Source organism: Chiloscyllium punctatum, chromosome 4 (assembly GCF_047496795.1).
Source record: "Chiloscyllium punctatum isolate Juve2018m chromosome 4, sChiPun1.3, whole genome shotgun sequence".
Lineage (NCBI taxonomy): Eukaryota > Metazoa > Chordata > Chondrichthyes > Orectolobiformes > Hemiscylliidae > Chiloscyllium > Chiloscyllium punctatum.
Window position 1 is genome coordinate 86,130,758 of NC_092742.1, and position 14,865 is coordinate 86,145,622.

The 14,865-nt window shown below is 40.4% G+C and overlaps 1 protein-coding gene across 9 annotated transcripts in view; it reads left to right on the forward strand.

The window, feature by feature from the left end:
* Positions 1–14,865, forward strand: part of sipa1l1 (signal-induced proliferation-associated 1 like 1) — a 374,611-nt gene that overhangs the window by 264,676 nt on the left and 95,070 nt on the right. For all 9 annotated transcript variants that reach the window (XM_072569220.1, XM_072569229.1, XM_072569226.1 and 6 more), the window contains 3 exons: positions 2,446–2,549; positions 9,622–9,779; positions 10,695–11,268. In XM_072569220.1, the coding sequence (XP_072425321.1) occupies positions 2,446–2,549; positions 9,622–9,779; positions 10,695–11,268 (836 nt within the window). The remainder of the gene's footprint in view (positions 1–2,445; positions 2,550–9,621; positions 9,780–10,694; positions 11,269–14,865) is intronic.

The window sequence follows — 14,865 nt, forward strand, 5'->3', positions numbered from 1 at the left end:
CTGGCTTTAAGAAACCTGGCAGATAAGTGAAAGTGAGGGTCCAGATCCATAAGGTGAGGGCCTTTTCAGCACTGTTTCTGAACTGAGTGGTGCAAGAGTAGTTTACACTCTTCTGACTCCATAACATCCTTTGGTGCATGCTACCTTCTACCTTCCCTTCATGCATGCTGTTTTGAGTCCCACTATCCTTGGTGCACTCCCTTTCACCTCATCCCTCTTGGCATGTGCTATGTTAAACCCTCCCCTCCCCACCATCAAATGACTTTTTTTTATTTATCTTTTTTTAAAAACTAGTTCAGTACATAGAAGCATAGAAAATAGGAACAGAAGTAGGCCATTTGGCCCTTTTTGAGCCTGCTCCACTATTCAACATGATTTCATAGCTGATCATTGAACTGGATTACCCCTCTTCCTGCTATTGCCCAATACCCTTTCATTATTTTAGCCCTAAGAACTATGACTCTATGTTGATAACATTCAATGTTTTGCCTCAACCACTTTCAGTGGCATAGATTTCCATAGGCTAAACACACTCTGGATGAGGAAAGTTGTTTTCATCTCATGCATAAATGGCCGATCCATATCCTTAGACTCTGATTCTTGATCGGAACTAGGCAGTTGTCAGAAACATCCTGCATTTACCCTGTTTTGTGCTTCTCACCACAGTAGTCTATTATAGCTGTTTCTGATTATGCTTTTATCAATGTCTGTCATTATGGATCTCAATCATCGGGAGGGAAGCAAGCAATTCAACTCTTGAACCTGTCACCATTCAGCTCGATTATATCTGATTTGTACTTTAGCCCTTTCTTAGTTACAGAACCTTCAATACCCTTGTCAAAAATAAGGAAGATAGACCTTGTTGATTTCCCCTGTTCAATTGATCAAAAGGAACTGCCCTAGTTGAGATCCACCTATTCAGTACCAGCCATGAATTTCATCTTTCTGGTCTGTATTCTGTTAGTTTTATGCTGGGTGGTGATACTCCAACATTTGGGTACCAAGCCATCTAATTGTGGTATGTGTAAATTTGTGAAATTCAGAGCTATGCATTTTTGCTTATGGTCTAATAATTTTCATCTGTGCTTAGTTCAGTAAGATTATAAAGGTCATCAAGTACAGATCATTGATTACCAGCTCAAAGAAACATGGCGTATACATCTGCACAATAACATTAATTTAAAAGAAGAATCTTATTTTCGGAAGGTTTGGCTTCTCATTTGAAATAGCTTCTCAAATTTGTGTTTCAGTCAAAAGTCTTTAAAAATTGTTTACGCTAATAATCATTATTTCACTTCAATAGCCAAATTTAGTGTAACCAAGCTATTTTTGTATATTACCTGCAAAATCATAAACATAGAACAGAAAGAAAAGTTTGCACTTGAAAAGTAAGTTGTGATTTTAAGGTAGTACATGATCAAAACAAATAACAGATCATAAACAATGCAATGATCAGGATCACAACATACAGGAAGGTTAAGATTTTCACTTGTTTCAATGATGGATGAGCAAGAACGTAAAACAAGCCAGGCAAGGATTTTAATTGAGGAAAAATCCTTCTATCCTAAAAATATCTTTTAACACTTGATGTAGTATTGGAAATGTTTCTTAAAAAAAGCTTTTTCCAAACCCTTCGACTTCATGGTGGAAATGATACTTTCAAATCATCACACAGATTGATTGTAGGTGTGAGCTTTTCTGTTGTTCACTTCGTCTCCCCATAAGCTTTTTGTTATTGCTATGCACACTGTAATAGCCGAGTTCCCAACAAGGGAAGGCAAGAGAAGAGAAATCCTAACAGTTCAGTCCATACGTGCAGTCATCAGACATGATCACTGTCGATCACGCTTTCCTACATGAGGCCCCCATTGTATGCCAGGTTTAGAAGGTTTTGGGATTCTGATAAATTACACCTTAGATTTTAATTGAATACTACATTCATTAATCTCCTTTTAGCATTGTACTGAAGATAAAATATTAATTAAATTTTGTGTTTGGTAGCTGATATTGCTGACTGCTGACCAACATCAGTCACCATTAATTGGAAAATTACTTGGTGCTGCGGTCAATCTAATCAGCTGTCTGGATCCAGTCTCTTTCAGACTGCCCTATGGGTACTCATTGACCCTCAGTTCTTAACAGTAACTGTTTTGAAGTTGAAACTTATTTCAATTGGTGTATTTAGTTGCTAAATTTTTACTGAGGTGTTCCCTTTTTTGAAAATAATCCTTTGATTTGGTTTGACCCTCTTGATCATGTAAATTATATGAATAAGTAATTAAACAAAAGATGTTTCTTGAAGAAGTCAATTACTGTTCAGTGTTGTATGTAGTAAAATAGCAAAAAATTCTCCCAATATGTTGGGTGATATTTTCATCATATTCACATCTTTTCTCTGAGTTCTTTTCTAACTAATTCTGCTAAGCTTCCCGTCTGTGTTTTCAGCTGATTCAACGGGTACACATTCCCTCTACACAACCTACAAAGATTATGAGATCATGTTTCATGTCTCCACCCTGCTTCCTTACACACCAAACAACAAGCAGCAGGTAGGTCAAGGTCCAACAGTAAAATGAAATCTTTCATTTTGCTATTAAGTCATGTTCAGTTATGGTTTCAGATGACTTGTGGATTATTAGTAACTGGTTCTCTTAGCTTTGTTTATCTAATCTGAGGAGCAAGCTTGATGCTAAACTAATGTTATGAATTTGGTTCAATGGTAAAGTTCCACAATTGCTAGGGTTTCAATTATTTTAGTTTCAATGTGCCTTTTCCTTCCTGAAGGCTGAGTGGAGATCTTAAGTTTTTTGCATCCTTCAATACATCAGCTTGTGAGCACTTCCTGTGTGTGGTGGCCAAGATATTGTACCAAAGAGTGCATTACATCGACAAGTGATCTGGTTTTCACCTTACATAGCAATGAAAAACAAAGCATTTCTTTTTATCCCATGATGCCAAGATCAATTATACACTCCCTATTTGCTGGATTAGATATCCAATGCAATGGATTAAAAATCAAATCTCAAATCTTTCTATTCTGTTTCGGGGTGCAAACCTGCACACTGTGGATCTTAGGCTGAAGCAGCTTCAGAGGTAGTTCGGTTGTTTAGTGGATAGCACTGCTGTCTCACAGCACCAGGGACCCAGGTTCAATTCCATCTTTGGCTAACTCTGAAGTTTGGAGGTTCTCCCCACGTCTGCATGGGTTTTGCTAGGTGCTCTGGTTTCCTCCCGCAGTCCAAAGATATGCAGGTTAGGTGGATTGGCCATGCTGAATTGTCCATAGTGTCTAGCAATGTGCAGGCTAGATGGATTAGCCGCAGTTAATGCAACCTTACAGGGACAAGGTAGGAGGCTGGGTTTGGGTGGGATGCTGTTTGGAGGGTCAGTGCAGACTCAATGATTCAAATGGCCTCTTTCTGCACTGTAGGGATTCTATGATTCTACTTTTGGGAATTTCCCATTTTTGAGGGAGCAGAGTTGATGTAATAACCATATAATAGAAAAGATTTCTTTGTTTCGTATTCCACATTATTTAGAACATAGAATAAAAACTAGCCTTTCACCTCGCTGTGTCTGTGCTGACCGTGATGGTTTTCGAAACTAATCCCATCAGCCTGCACATGGTCTGTATCCTTCTATTCTCTGCCTGTTTGTGTGTCTGCCTAAATGCTGCTTAAACTTTTGGGTCACACAGTGGTTCAGTGGTCATCACTGGTGCCTCACATCGCCAGGGACCTGGGTTCGATTCCCACCATGGGCGACTGTCTGTGGAGTTTGCAAATTCTCCCAGTGTCTGCGCAGGTTTCCTCTGGGTGCTCCGGTTTCCCCCCTCAATCCAAAGATGTGCAGACTAGGAGAATTGGCTATGCTAAATTGCTCATAGTGTTAGGTACATTAGCTGGGGGTAAATATAGGGTGGGACTTGTTGAGCCGAAGTGCCTGTTTCCATGCTGTAGGGTAGCTAATTATAACCTAGCTGTTTCTGCCACCTCCCTTGCCAGCAGTTCCATCTGTTTTTTTTTAAAAAACTTTTCCTCTCGCTCTCCTTTAAATTCTCCCCCCCCCCCCCCTCGCCCTAAATCTATGGGCCCTACTATTTGACATTTCCATCTTGGAAAAGAGACTCCAGCTATCCACCTTATCCATGTCTCTTATATGAATGTCAGCCCTCAACCTCTGATATTCCAGCAAAACACAATCCATGTTGTTCAAACTCATAGCTAATACATTCCAATCCAGGTAACATTCTGGTAACCTCTTCTGCAACCTCGCCAAAGCCTCCACATTCTTCCTATAGTTTGGGACAGGAATACAAATGTGCCCTGACCAAAGTCTTATGCATTTGGAACATTCCTTGCCATTTTTATACTCAGTGCCCTGACCGAGGAAGCTAGGCATGTGGCATGCCTTCTTTACAATCTTAATCCACTTGTGTTAATTTCAGGGAGCTATGAACTTGTACCCCAAGTTCCCACTGCATGTCAATGTTCCCTTGGGGTCCTGTCATCCACTATATTTTCCTCTTGCATTTGACCTCCCAAAATGCATCATTTGTCAAGATTAAACTCCATTTGCCATTTATCTGCTCAACTTTCCAGCTGATCTATATCCTCCTGCATCCTTTGATATCTTTCCTGATTATCCACAGCTCCATCACTTTTAATGTCATCTGCAAATTTACCAGTTAAACAAATGGCATTTTCATCCAGACTAGCTGTGACTAGAGAAACAGAGCCAGGGCTGGAAACTCTTAATGGATAAATCACCATCTGTAAAGTTTGTATTGGGAGTGTGCAGGAATACTCACTCAGATGTATGATTGTCACTTGATGCTTAAAAAAAAGAGGCACAATCCATGACACACTATACTTTAATCTGGACCACTACCATTGAATTTGATGCTCACTTCCTCCACTGTCAGCGCATATCATAGCGGTAATGCACTATCTAGAGAATGCACTGTAGTAACTAACCAAGTTTACTTTGATAGCTAATCCAACCCTGTGCTCCGTAGCACAGAGAAGTCTCTGAGCAACAGTCTTGTGGGAATGTGGTCATGTCCAAGTTTTCTGCCATGTACCCATCAAATTCAGATAACAAATAATTGAGAAGTTCTATCCCATGAGTGATATAACATGGAGGTGCTGGTGTTGGACTGAGGTGGACCAAGTTAAAAATCTCACACCACCAGGTTATAGTCCAACAGATTTATTTAGAAGTACAAGCTTTTGAAGCGTTGTTCCTTCATCAGGTAGCTAGTGGAGCAGGCTCATAGGAAACAGAATTTATATGTGCAACAAGAAGAGTAGTCTACTCTGTAGCTTCACATTAGTCTCTACAAAATTCTCTTCTGCACGAGTGTGATATTCCTTCACACTAATAATTTGATTATTTCTTTGGCAAATTATAGGTGGCTTCGTGGGTTGTAAATGCTCCTGTCCTAAGGAAGGGTTAAGTCAAGTATGATCCATTTCATCCTTTGAAGAAAGTAGATATTCCTTCTGATTGGACTGTATTCTAATTAAATCTTGCAGATGATGTATATAACTTTGGTTCAGTTTTCTCTAACTATAAACTTATAGGAGGCAAAAGTCATGGCACATGAATAACAATGGAGAATAAAGCTCAGATTGGGTAAATATTCATCCGCAAGTTTAAATTAGAATGCAGCCTAATCAGAAAGAGTGCACATTGGTACACCAGAATCGAAATTGTGGTGCTGGAAAAGCACAGCAAGTCAGACAGCATCCAAGAGGCAGGAGAATCAATGTTTTGGGCATAAGCCCTTCATCAGGAATACATACTCTATTCTGATCTACAGCATGTGCAGTCCTCACTTTCTCCACATTGGTACACCAGGTGATGCCATTCTAAATATTTGCATGATCTGTCATCAGTTTACATTCTGAGCTTTATCCTCTATTGCTATTCATGTGCCATGGTCTTTGCCACCTCCAAGTTTATACTTAAGAGAAAATTGAACCAAAATTAAATACAACATGGTGTAGGAGAAAGTGAGGACTGCAGATACTAGAGAGTCAGCACTGAAAAGTATGGCACTGGAAAAGCATAGCAGGTTAGACAGCATCTGCAGTAAGACAGTCGACGTTTTGGACATAACTCCTTCATCAGGAATGTAGAAGGGGAAGGAGGCTGAGAGGTAAATGTGAGGGTGAGGCTGGGGGGAAGGTAGCTAGGAAAGCAATAGGTAGATGCAGGTGGAGGGTAATAGTGATAGGTCAATGGTGAGGGTGGAACGGGTAGGCGGGAAGGATGGGTCAAGAGGGTGGTGCCAGTTTGGATTTGGGATGTGGTGGGAGGAGGGGATATTTGGAAACTGGTGAAGTCTATGTTGCTGTGTGATTGAAGGGTCCCAAGGTAGAAGATAAGGCGTTCTTCCTCAAGTCATCAGGTGACTTGGATTTGGCAGTGGACAAGGCGCAGGACATGCAAGTTCTTGGGGGAGTGGGAGAGGGAGTTGAAGTGGTCGGCCACAGGTTGATGGGGTTGTTTGGTGTATGTCTCCCAGACATGTTCCTTGAAGTGCTTCACAAGTTGGCGTCCTGTCTCCCTGATGTAAAGGAGACCTCATCGAGAACAATGGACACAATAGATGAGATGGGTAGATGTGCAGCAAAATCTCTGCTGGGTGAGAAAAGATCCTTTGGGGCCTTCGCTGGAAGTGAGGGGAGAGGTGTTACACCACCTGAAGTGGCAAGGGAATGTGTCTGGTGTGGAGGTTGGGTTAGTAGAGGGTCATGGACCTAATGAGGGAGTCATGGAGAGAATGGTCTCTGTGGAATGCAGACAGGGGTGAGGAGAGAAATATACCTTTGGGGTCTGATTGTGGGTGGCGAAAACAGTGGAGGAAAATGTGCTGTATCTGGAGATTAGCGGGATGGGGGGGGTCTATCCTTGTTGCAGTTGGGGGGGTGGGCTTCAAGGGTGGAGATGCAGGAATGGAGGATCCGTTGGAGGTGTGGTTGATCCTGTGAGTGGGGAAGTTGCCGTCCTTGAAAGAGGCCATCTGGAATGTCTGGGAGTGGAATTGCTCTTCCTTGGAGCAGATATGGCAGAAGCTGAAGAATTGGGAATAAGGGATTGCACTTTTATTGTGGGGGTGAGGAGATGGGAAGAAGTGTGGTCAAGGTATCCGTGGGAGTCAGTGGGTGTGAAATAAATATCCATGTTGAATCAGTCGCTGGAGATAGAGACCTCACTTGTGTAACCAAGTTGACATCTGACTGGCAAGTATGGATGATTTTACATTGTACCTTTTAAAGAAAGCTTTTATGACTGGACAATCGCACACGGGAGGACATAAGATATTAAATAAGAACAGATTTAGATTTGTTTAGTTTGCCTTCAACTAGATTATTAGTCCCACGAGGAAACAAAAAAATCTAGAGTTCTTGACTAATCATAGCAATCAAATCTGTTAGCCTTCAACATGAGAGCCCAAAAAATCTTTCAAATACTGAAGCATGGTAGCTGTCTTTTTCCCATTACCAGCCGATGTGCTAGTTTATCAGAATACTCCAATGGTCAGGCAATGCTAATTCACCTTCAAGAGGCGAGTAACCATTTCAGCTGATTAAAAGGTCTCTCGTAATTTGACACGTGTAGACGCATCCACTCCAGAAAATGATGTGGCAGCTAGGATCACTTTTGTATTTTAATATTTTGATAATTGTTCAGAAGGAACTTCTGTCTTGAGATGCCATCTTGTTCTATTATCTATGTTGGCAGTGCACATATCTGACAGTGGAGCTGTTCATCTGTTCAGTGCTAAGGCCCACACGTTGGCCCAACAAGCTTGACAGAGTCATACAGCATGGAAGCATACTCTTTGGTCCAACTGGTCAGCACCAACTAGGCATCCCTATCTGATCTAGTCGCATTTACCAGCATTTGGCCCAGATCACTTCGAAAGCCTTCCTATTCATATTCGCATCCACGTGCTTTTTAAGTGTTGTAATTGTACCACCCTCCATCATTTCCTCTGACAGCTCATTCCATACACACCGCCTTGTGGGTGAAAAACGTTAACTCTCAGCTCCCTTTTACATCTTTCCCCTCTCACCTTAAATCTATTAATCGATAGTTTACACTCCAGGGACTCTTACCATCTGCTCCCCTGAATCTCATTCCCCTTCTATCCACAATATAAAAAATACTTTTTCCAGCCCCTCTCAGTTCTGACTTGTTTCTCTCTCCACACAACTTTCCTGATCTCACTTCTTCCAGCACACACTGGATAGGCTGCATTCCCCATGCTGCCTTTCGAGTCCTATGTTTGTACGGTGTGGGCCGGTAGCTTGGCGTCTTACAGGGGCTTGGCCCACAGGTCTTGATGGGAGTTGTACTTCTGACAAGGGCATACGCACTCTGCGGTGCATGGCTGCCAACGATTGGGAGTCCGATTGTAAGTGCGTGGGAGATCCTGAGTGGCTGTTATGTATGCAGCTGGAATTGGGGGAGTTCCCCTGTAAGTATTGAGTCTGGGGTGAGGATGGAGCTTAGGCCAGTATACCCCTCAATTCACATCCTCTCTTTGCCACACCCTCAATTCACACCCTCCCTCAGCCAACGCCCTCAATTTACATCGCCTCTCTGACGACACCCTCAATTGACACCCTGCCCCTCCACTGACTCCCCAATCGGCATCCCTCCCTCTACTCAGCCCTCAATCGACATTCCCCCTCTGCAGACACCCTGAATTGACAGGACATCTGCAATCTTTAATGACCCTAAGTATGCCACCTTTCATTAACTTAACATCTGATTGTAATTGCTTGACATGATAGCCAGTAAAGCAGTACATGGTTAAGATCTAGAAGTGCTCCTGCCGCCTTCTCAATACAAACATTGTGTTTGATGTAATGAAAACCCCAGTGATAGAAAACATGTGTCTGAAGTCACTAGTTCATCCTAAGAATTGTACACTTAGAATATGTCAAATACTAAATCCCAAAATGCTTCCAGAAATAGTGGAATTGTGCAATGCTCTTTCCATCTGCATTTACATGCACTGCATTTTCATTCAACACCAAACATTGCGGTTACCAACTGTACTATGAGGGGTTAATAATGTCCTTAATATTTTATACTGTGTACTCCTGGACAAGTTTTTGAGAAATTCATTTTTTTTGCTTCTATTTTTTGACAGTGATAAATATTGTTAAATATGAGCCATTCTACTCATCCTCAGTCTGGTATAACCTAGTGTACAAATGTGCATTCTTTCCTCTTGTCAGACTCTGTGCTTGTTACTGAGAAACAACAACCACCTGATGGAGCAGCGCTCGGAAAGCAAGTGCTTCCAATTGAACCTGTTGGAATATAAGCTAGTGTTGTGTGATTTTTAACTTTGTACACGCCAGTCCAACACTGGCATCTCCATATCGTGGATTGTTTTGTTTGACTTAGTGATCTTTTGTTCTGCATGTTGTATATTCATTCATAAATGCAGTGGATCTCAGAGAAACAACAACATTGATATATATATATTGCTATTTACAGTCCCATTTTTCCCAGATAGAATAATTGCTGTGAATTTATAAATTACTTCATACTTTAAAGGCAGCCTGAAGGTTAAGTTTCACTTTTTGATTTCAGCTTCTTAGGAAACGACACATTGGGAATGATATAGTGACTATCGTACTACAAGAACCTGGAGCCCTGCCATTCACTCCAAAGAACATTCGTTCCCATTTTCAACATGTGTTTGTAATAGTGAGGGTGCACAACCCATGTACTGAAAATGTCTGTTACAGGTGAGTAAACTGCAAATGTTATTAATGTATATGTTTTTGTGCTAGGAAAGGAATATAGGCCTTGTTTTCTTGAAAGGATATCAGGTACTGCTGTGTCTAGTGGCTTGTTGAATGCTTCTGCATGGTCTGTTACAGTCATGGATTCAAAATTTTGACATTCCTTAATGCCTTAGTTTCACCCTAATGTCCAATCCTATTGATAGGAGGGGGTGGAGTTTAATGTATAAACCCAGTGGTTGTAGGAATAGTAAGATTATGGATATGGAGAGAGATTGGTACAGTTAGGAGTAAAGTTTTTAAAATCTCAACCAAGCTGTTGGTTGATTCACTTCAGCTGGGCAGGTTCCCTGAGACCCAAGAAATTTAACTGACCAGGGTTAAGCTTGCAACGATAACCTCAGGTCATCTGTTTTTAGGCAGGTGAAGATTTAGCCTGTAATTTCTTTCCAGGATATTACTTCAGGATGAGTAATTCACTTTCCAGTCCATACCATTGCCAGTTTGAGGTTTTGGTTATTGCTCAGATTCTGGCACTGATTGAAATTACAACTGAGACTGGAAGCCTCTCAGAGGTGAGGAGGATGCACATTCTGTGGTTCTTTGCATTCTGTCTTGATGGAAAATTGCTAATATGAATTAAAATATGGGAATTTTTAAATATCCAATATGATCTCTGATCCTTATGTACAGTACAACAATATGGTGACTAATATTTTCCACTATCAGTGCAGTTTGCAGTCAATATTAGAGACTGCTATATCTCAAGTTTGGGAAATCGCATACTCAAACTACTTTATTCTGAAATTAGGATAAATGGAAAGCGTGTTAGCATTTACAGCAAGAGAAAAGTTGAGTGTGCAAAGCTCAATTTACACTTTTTCGGATTTGCATAATGTCATGGTTTTACTTTTGCAGTGTCGCTGTGGCGCGGTCAAAAGATGTGCCTGCATTTGGCCCACCAATTCCAAAAGATGTCACTTTCCCCAAGTCATCTGTCTTCCGGGACTTTTTACTTGCCAAGGTGATCAATGCAGAGAACGCTGCTCATAAGTCAGAAAAATTCCGGGCCATGGCAACAAGGACACGACAGGAGTACTTAAAAGATCTAGCGGAGAATAGTGTCACTAACACACCTATTGATCCTTCTGGAAAGTTTCCTTTTATTTCATTGGCAACAAAAAAGAAAGAGAAATCAAAACCTTATGCCAATGCTGAGATGTATAGTCTGGGAACAATTGTGTGGAGTGTGCGTGCAGAAGACTATAGCTGTGCTGCCGAAATTGACTGTTTGTTGGGTATCTCCAATGAGTTTGTGGTCCTTATTGAAGAGAGTTCTAAGCAGGTAGTATTCAATTGCTCCTGCAGAGATGTTATAGGATGGACTTCAAATCTAACAACTGTTAAAATCTTCTATGAACGGGGCGAATGCATTTTTGTCAGGACATTTAATAACGTTGAAGAAGTCAAGGAAATAGTCAAAAGACTTGAGGTAAGTCATCATCTTGCTATTATAGATCTTATCTGTTTAAAACATATTTGTTAATGTATCTTTGAGTATAGTTTGTAGATTAGGGAATTGACTGAGTAGTGTTGCTTTAACTTTCATTTTTCCATGTGGCTCATTTAACTGTGCATACTCTTTTTTTAAATAAATAAACTACTGTTTCATTTGTTGGCTGACATGCTCATTCCCAAACACACACACCATGCTTCCTGCTCTTCTCACCCCCACAGAAAGCTCCTCATTTACCTCTCCTGCTGAAGTCTCTTAAAACAATGAACTGGTCTGTTTAGGAGTAAGCAATGAGGTTTGGAGGGGGATCCATGAGCAGGGAGGGAAGTTAGTTAGCATTTTGTAAATTGTAAGGGATCCTTCTGTAAGTTGGTTCATGGGCATTGGACATAAGTTTCATTAGTTCTCTAATTTTGCCAGTGCTGAAGATCTTTCCCTTTTGATGTTTCTGTCTTTCTTGATGCATTTTTGTATTTGGATATTGGAAGTGCTGCTGCTAAGGGAAGGTCCATTTTTGCATAATAAGTAATTAATGTAAATAATGGTGGTCTCATTTTAGCTGTAACATGCTTGAATAGTTAAAACTCATCCTACTGTGCTGTAGCAGTGTACTTTTAACCTAAAGTTTAGGTTGAAATCTGCTAGGTAAAGACTGTTTAATGCCATTTAACTAGATTTTTACAACCAGTGAAGAGTTGGCAACTTTGCCCAGGCTAATTAAGTTCAACAAACCTGTTGATTGTTTTCATAAATCCATTCTTGTTGCAAAATAGTCAAATCCCTGTCTCTGAGCTGGGAGGCCAGGGTTTGAGTCCCACTTTTTCCAGCAGTGTGTAACAACATTTATGAGCAGATTGATTGTAGAAAATATCTTCATTTTGTTTACGACTTTTGATGGTCTTAATCTGTAGAGAGCTTGAACTTCTGTATCCAATAGAACATCGAAGTATTTTTCTCATAGGTCTTTGTCTGCTACTCTTAATTTCACCTTGAACTATTCAGGAATTCACTTTTTCATTGAAATTATTTGGTTTAGTTAGATTTGGATTTTTGAAAACTTCAGTTGATGGGCTTTGAAATCATCCCCCCACCCATGAAAATAAAATTCCGTTGCCGATTATAATGCTCACTCAATTGGGGGGTGTTGTAACAGACATCAGTCAGGCCAGACAGTATTGATTAATGAATGATAAAGTATTAAACGTTATGATGTCATTACTGCTGCAGTATAGATTGATGGGCTAGTTTAATAGTCATAGAGTCATACAGCATGGAAACAGGCCTTTCGGTCCAACTGTCTATACCAAACATAATCCCAAACTAAACTAGTCCCATCTGCCTGCTCCTGACCCATATCCCATAAGTTCCTATTCATGAACTTATCCAACTGTCATCTCAATGTAACTGTACCCACATCCACCACTTCCTCAGCAAGTTCATTCCATGTGTGAACCATCCCATACGAAAAATTTGCCCCTCACGTCTTTTTAAAATCTCTCTCCTCTCACCTTAAAAATGTGTCCCCTAGTCTTGAAATTCCCCATCGTAGGGAAAAAACAACTACCATTAACTCGATTGACACCCCTCACTATTTTATAAATTTCTATAACGTCGCCTCTCAGCCTCCTATGCTCCAGTGAATAAAGTCCCAGCCTATCCGACCTTCCTTTATAACTCAAACCTTCCATACCCAGGAACATTCTGGTAAATCTCTTCTGAACCATCTCCAGATTAATAATATCCTTCCTATAACTGGGTGACCAGAACTGAACACAGTATTCCAGAAGAGCCGCGCCAATGCCTGGTATAACCTCCATGACTTTCTAACTTCTCTATGCAAAGGACTGAGCAATGAAGGCAAGCATATCAGTTTTCTTTTTAAACCAGCTTGTTTATATGTGACGAAAACTTAAAAGAATTACGTATTTGCACTCCAAGTCCCTCTGTTTAACAACACTACCCAATGCACTACCATAAATTGTATTAGACATATCCTGGTTTGTTAGGAGAAAATGAGGACTGCACATGCTGGAAATCAGAGTCGAGAATGTAGTGCTGGGAAAGTACAGCAGGTCAGGCAGCATCCAAAGAGCAGGAGAATCAACCTTTCGGGCATAAGCCCTTCATCATTCCTAATGAAGGCCTTATGCCCAAAACGTCACTTCTTCTGTACCTCGGATGTTGCCTGACTTGCTGTGCTTTTCCAGCACTAAACTCTTGACACTATCCTTGTTCATTGTATCAAAATGCAATACCTCGCACTTATCAGATTGATCTCCATCTTCCATTTCTCAGCCTATTGGCCTCTTTCATCAAGATCCCTTCAGGTACCTTGTAACAAAACATTTCAAAAAGACAAGCCTGCAAACATTGAGACAAGTTTTATTGTGAGATGCTTAGAATGTACCTTTTCAAATTAAGTACATGACATAATAAATCAGAAATCTTAAGTACAATGAATAGGCAAGTTTTAATTCTTATTTTTTTTAACCAAGGGAGGGGAAAAATGAACAAGCAAACGTCTTTGAAACCTCAATGCCTGCCATAATTCCCATTTGTATTAGCAATACAGCAAGTAAGACAATATAAACAACTTGCAAATTGTACATTTGCAATAATCTGAGGTTTCACGTATTCCTGAGAGAATTATAACAGACTTCATTTATAAATAGTTGCTATGTTACTCCTCTTTTGATCATCTATGTTAACTGTACATGAAAGTTCTAAGATTTTTAATATTAATCCGAGACTGATTTCCATGGTTAAGCTGAGAAATGCAGTAAAACCTACTTGCTTAATTTAATGTAATTATTCTTCAGTACAAACTTATTATAGAACTATACTGCCCTGGTTATGAGAATAATCTCAGCTCAAAGTTATTGAGAAGCTGAATATTTCAATAATGTATATGCAATTTATGTTTAAAAAGAAGTATCTTAGTTTGAAGTAAGGCTAGTAGCTCTGTACTGCAAAGATGTGTTTCTGTGTTTTAACTATTACAGCACACAAGACAATTCATTATAGAGTCATAGAGCATAGAAACTGATTCTTCAGTCTAACAATCCATGCCAATCATGTTCCCAAACTAAACTAGTCCCACCTGCCTGACCCATATCCATCCAAATCTTTCTGATTCATGTACTTATCCAAATGTCTTTTAAATGTTATAACTGTGCCTGTGTCTACCACTTCCTCTGGCAGCTCATTCCACAAAGGAACTCCATGCAAAAATATTGCCCCTCATGTCCTCTCACTTTGAAATCCTTACAAAACCTGCGAAGCTGCTTATCTTCTCTATTCGGAGGAGAAAGTGAGGACTGCAGGTGCTGGAGATCAGAGCTGAAAATGTGTTGCTGGAAAAGCGCAGCCTGAAGAAGGGCTCATGCCTGAAACGTTGATTCTTCTGTTCCTTGAATGCTGCCTGACCTGCTGCGTATCTCCTCTATTCACAAAATTGTCTTCAAGAAACTTCCCTTCTTTCATTTTGAAGGCATATGTACCTTTCAAAGTTCAAAGTCCAAAGTCCAATTCTGTCAGAACTTGAAAACTGTCTTCAGAAGCCTTCCCAGAAAT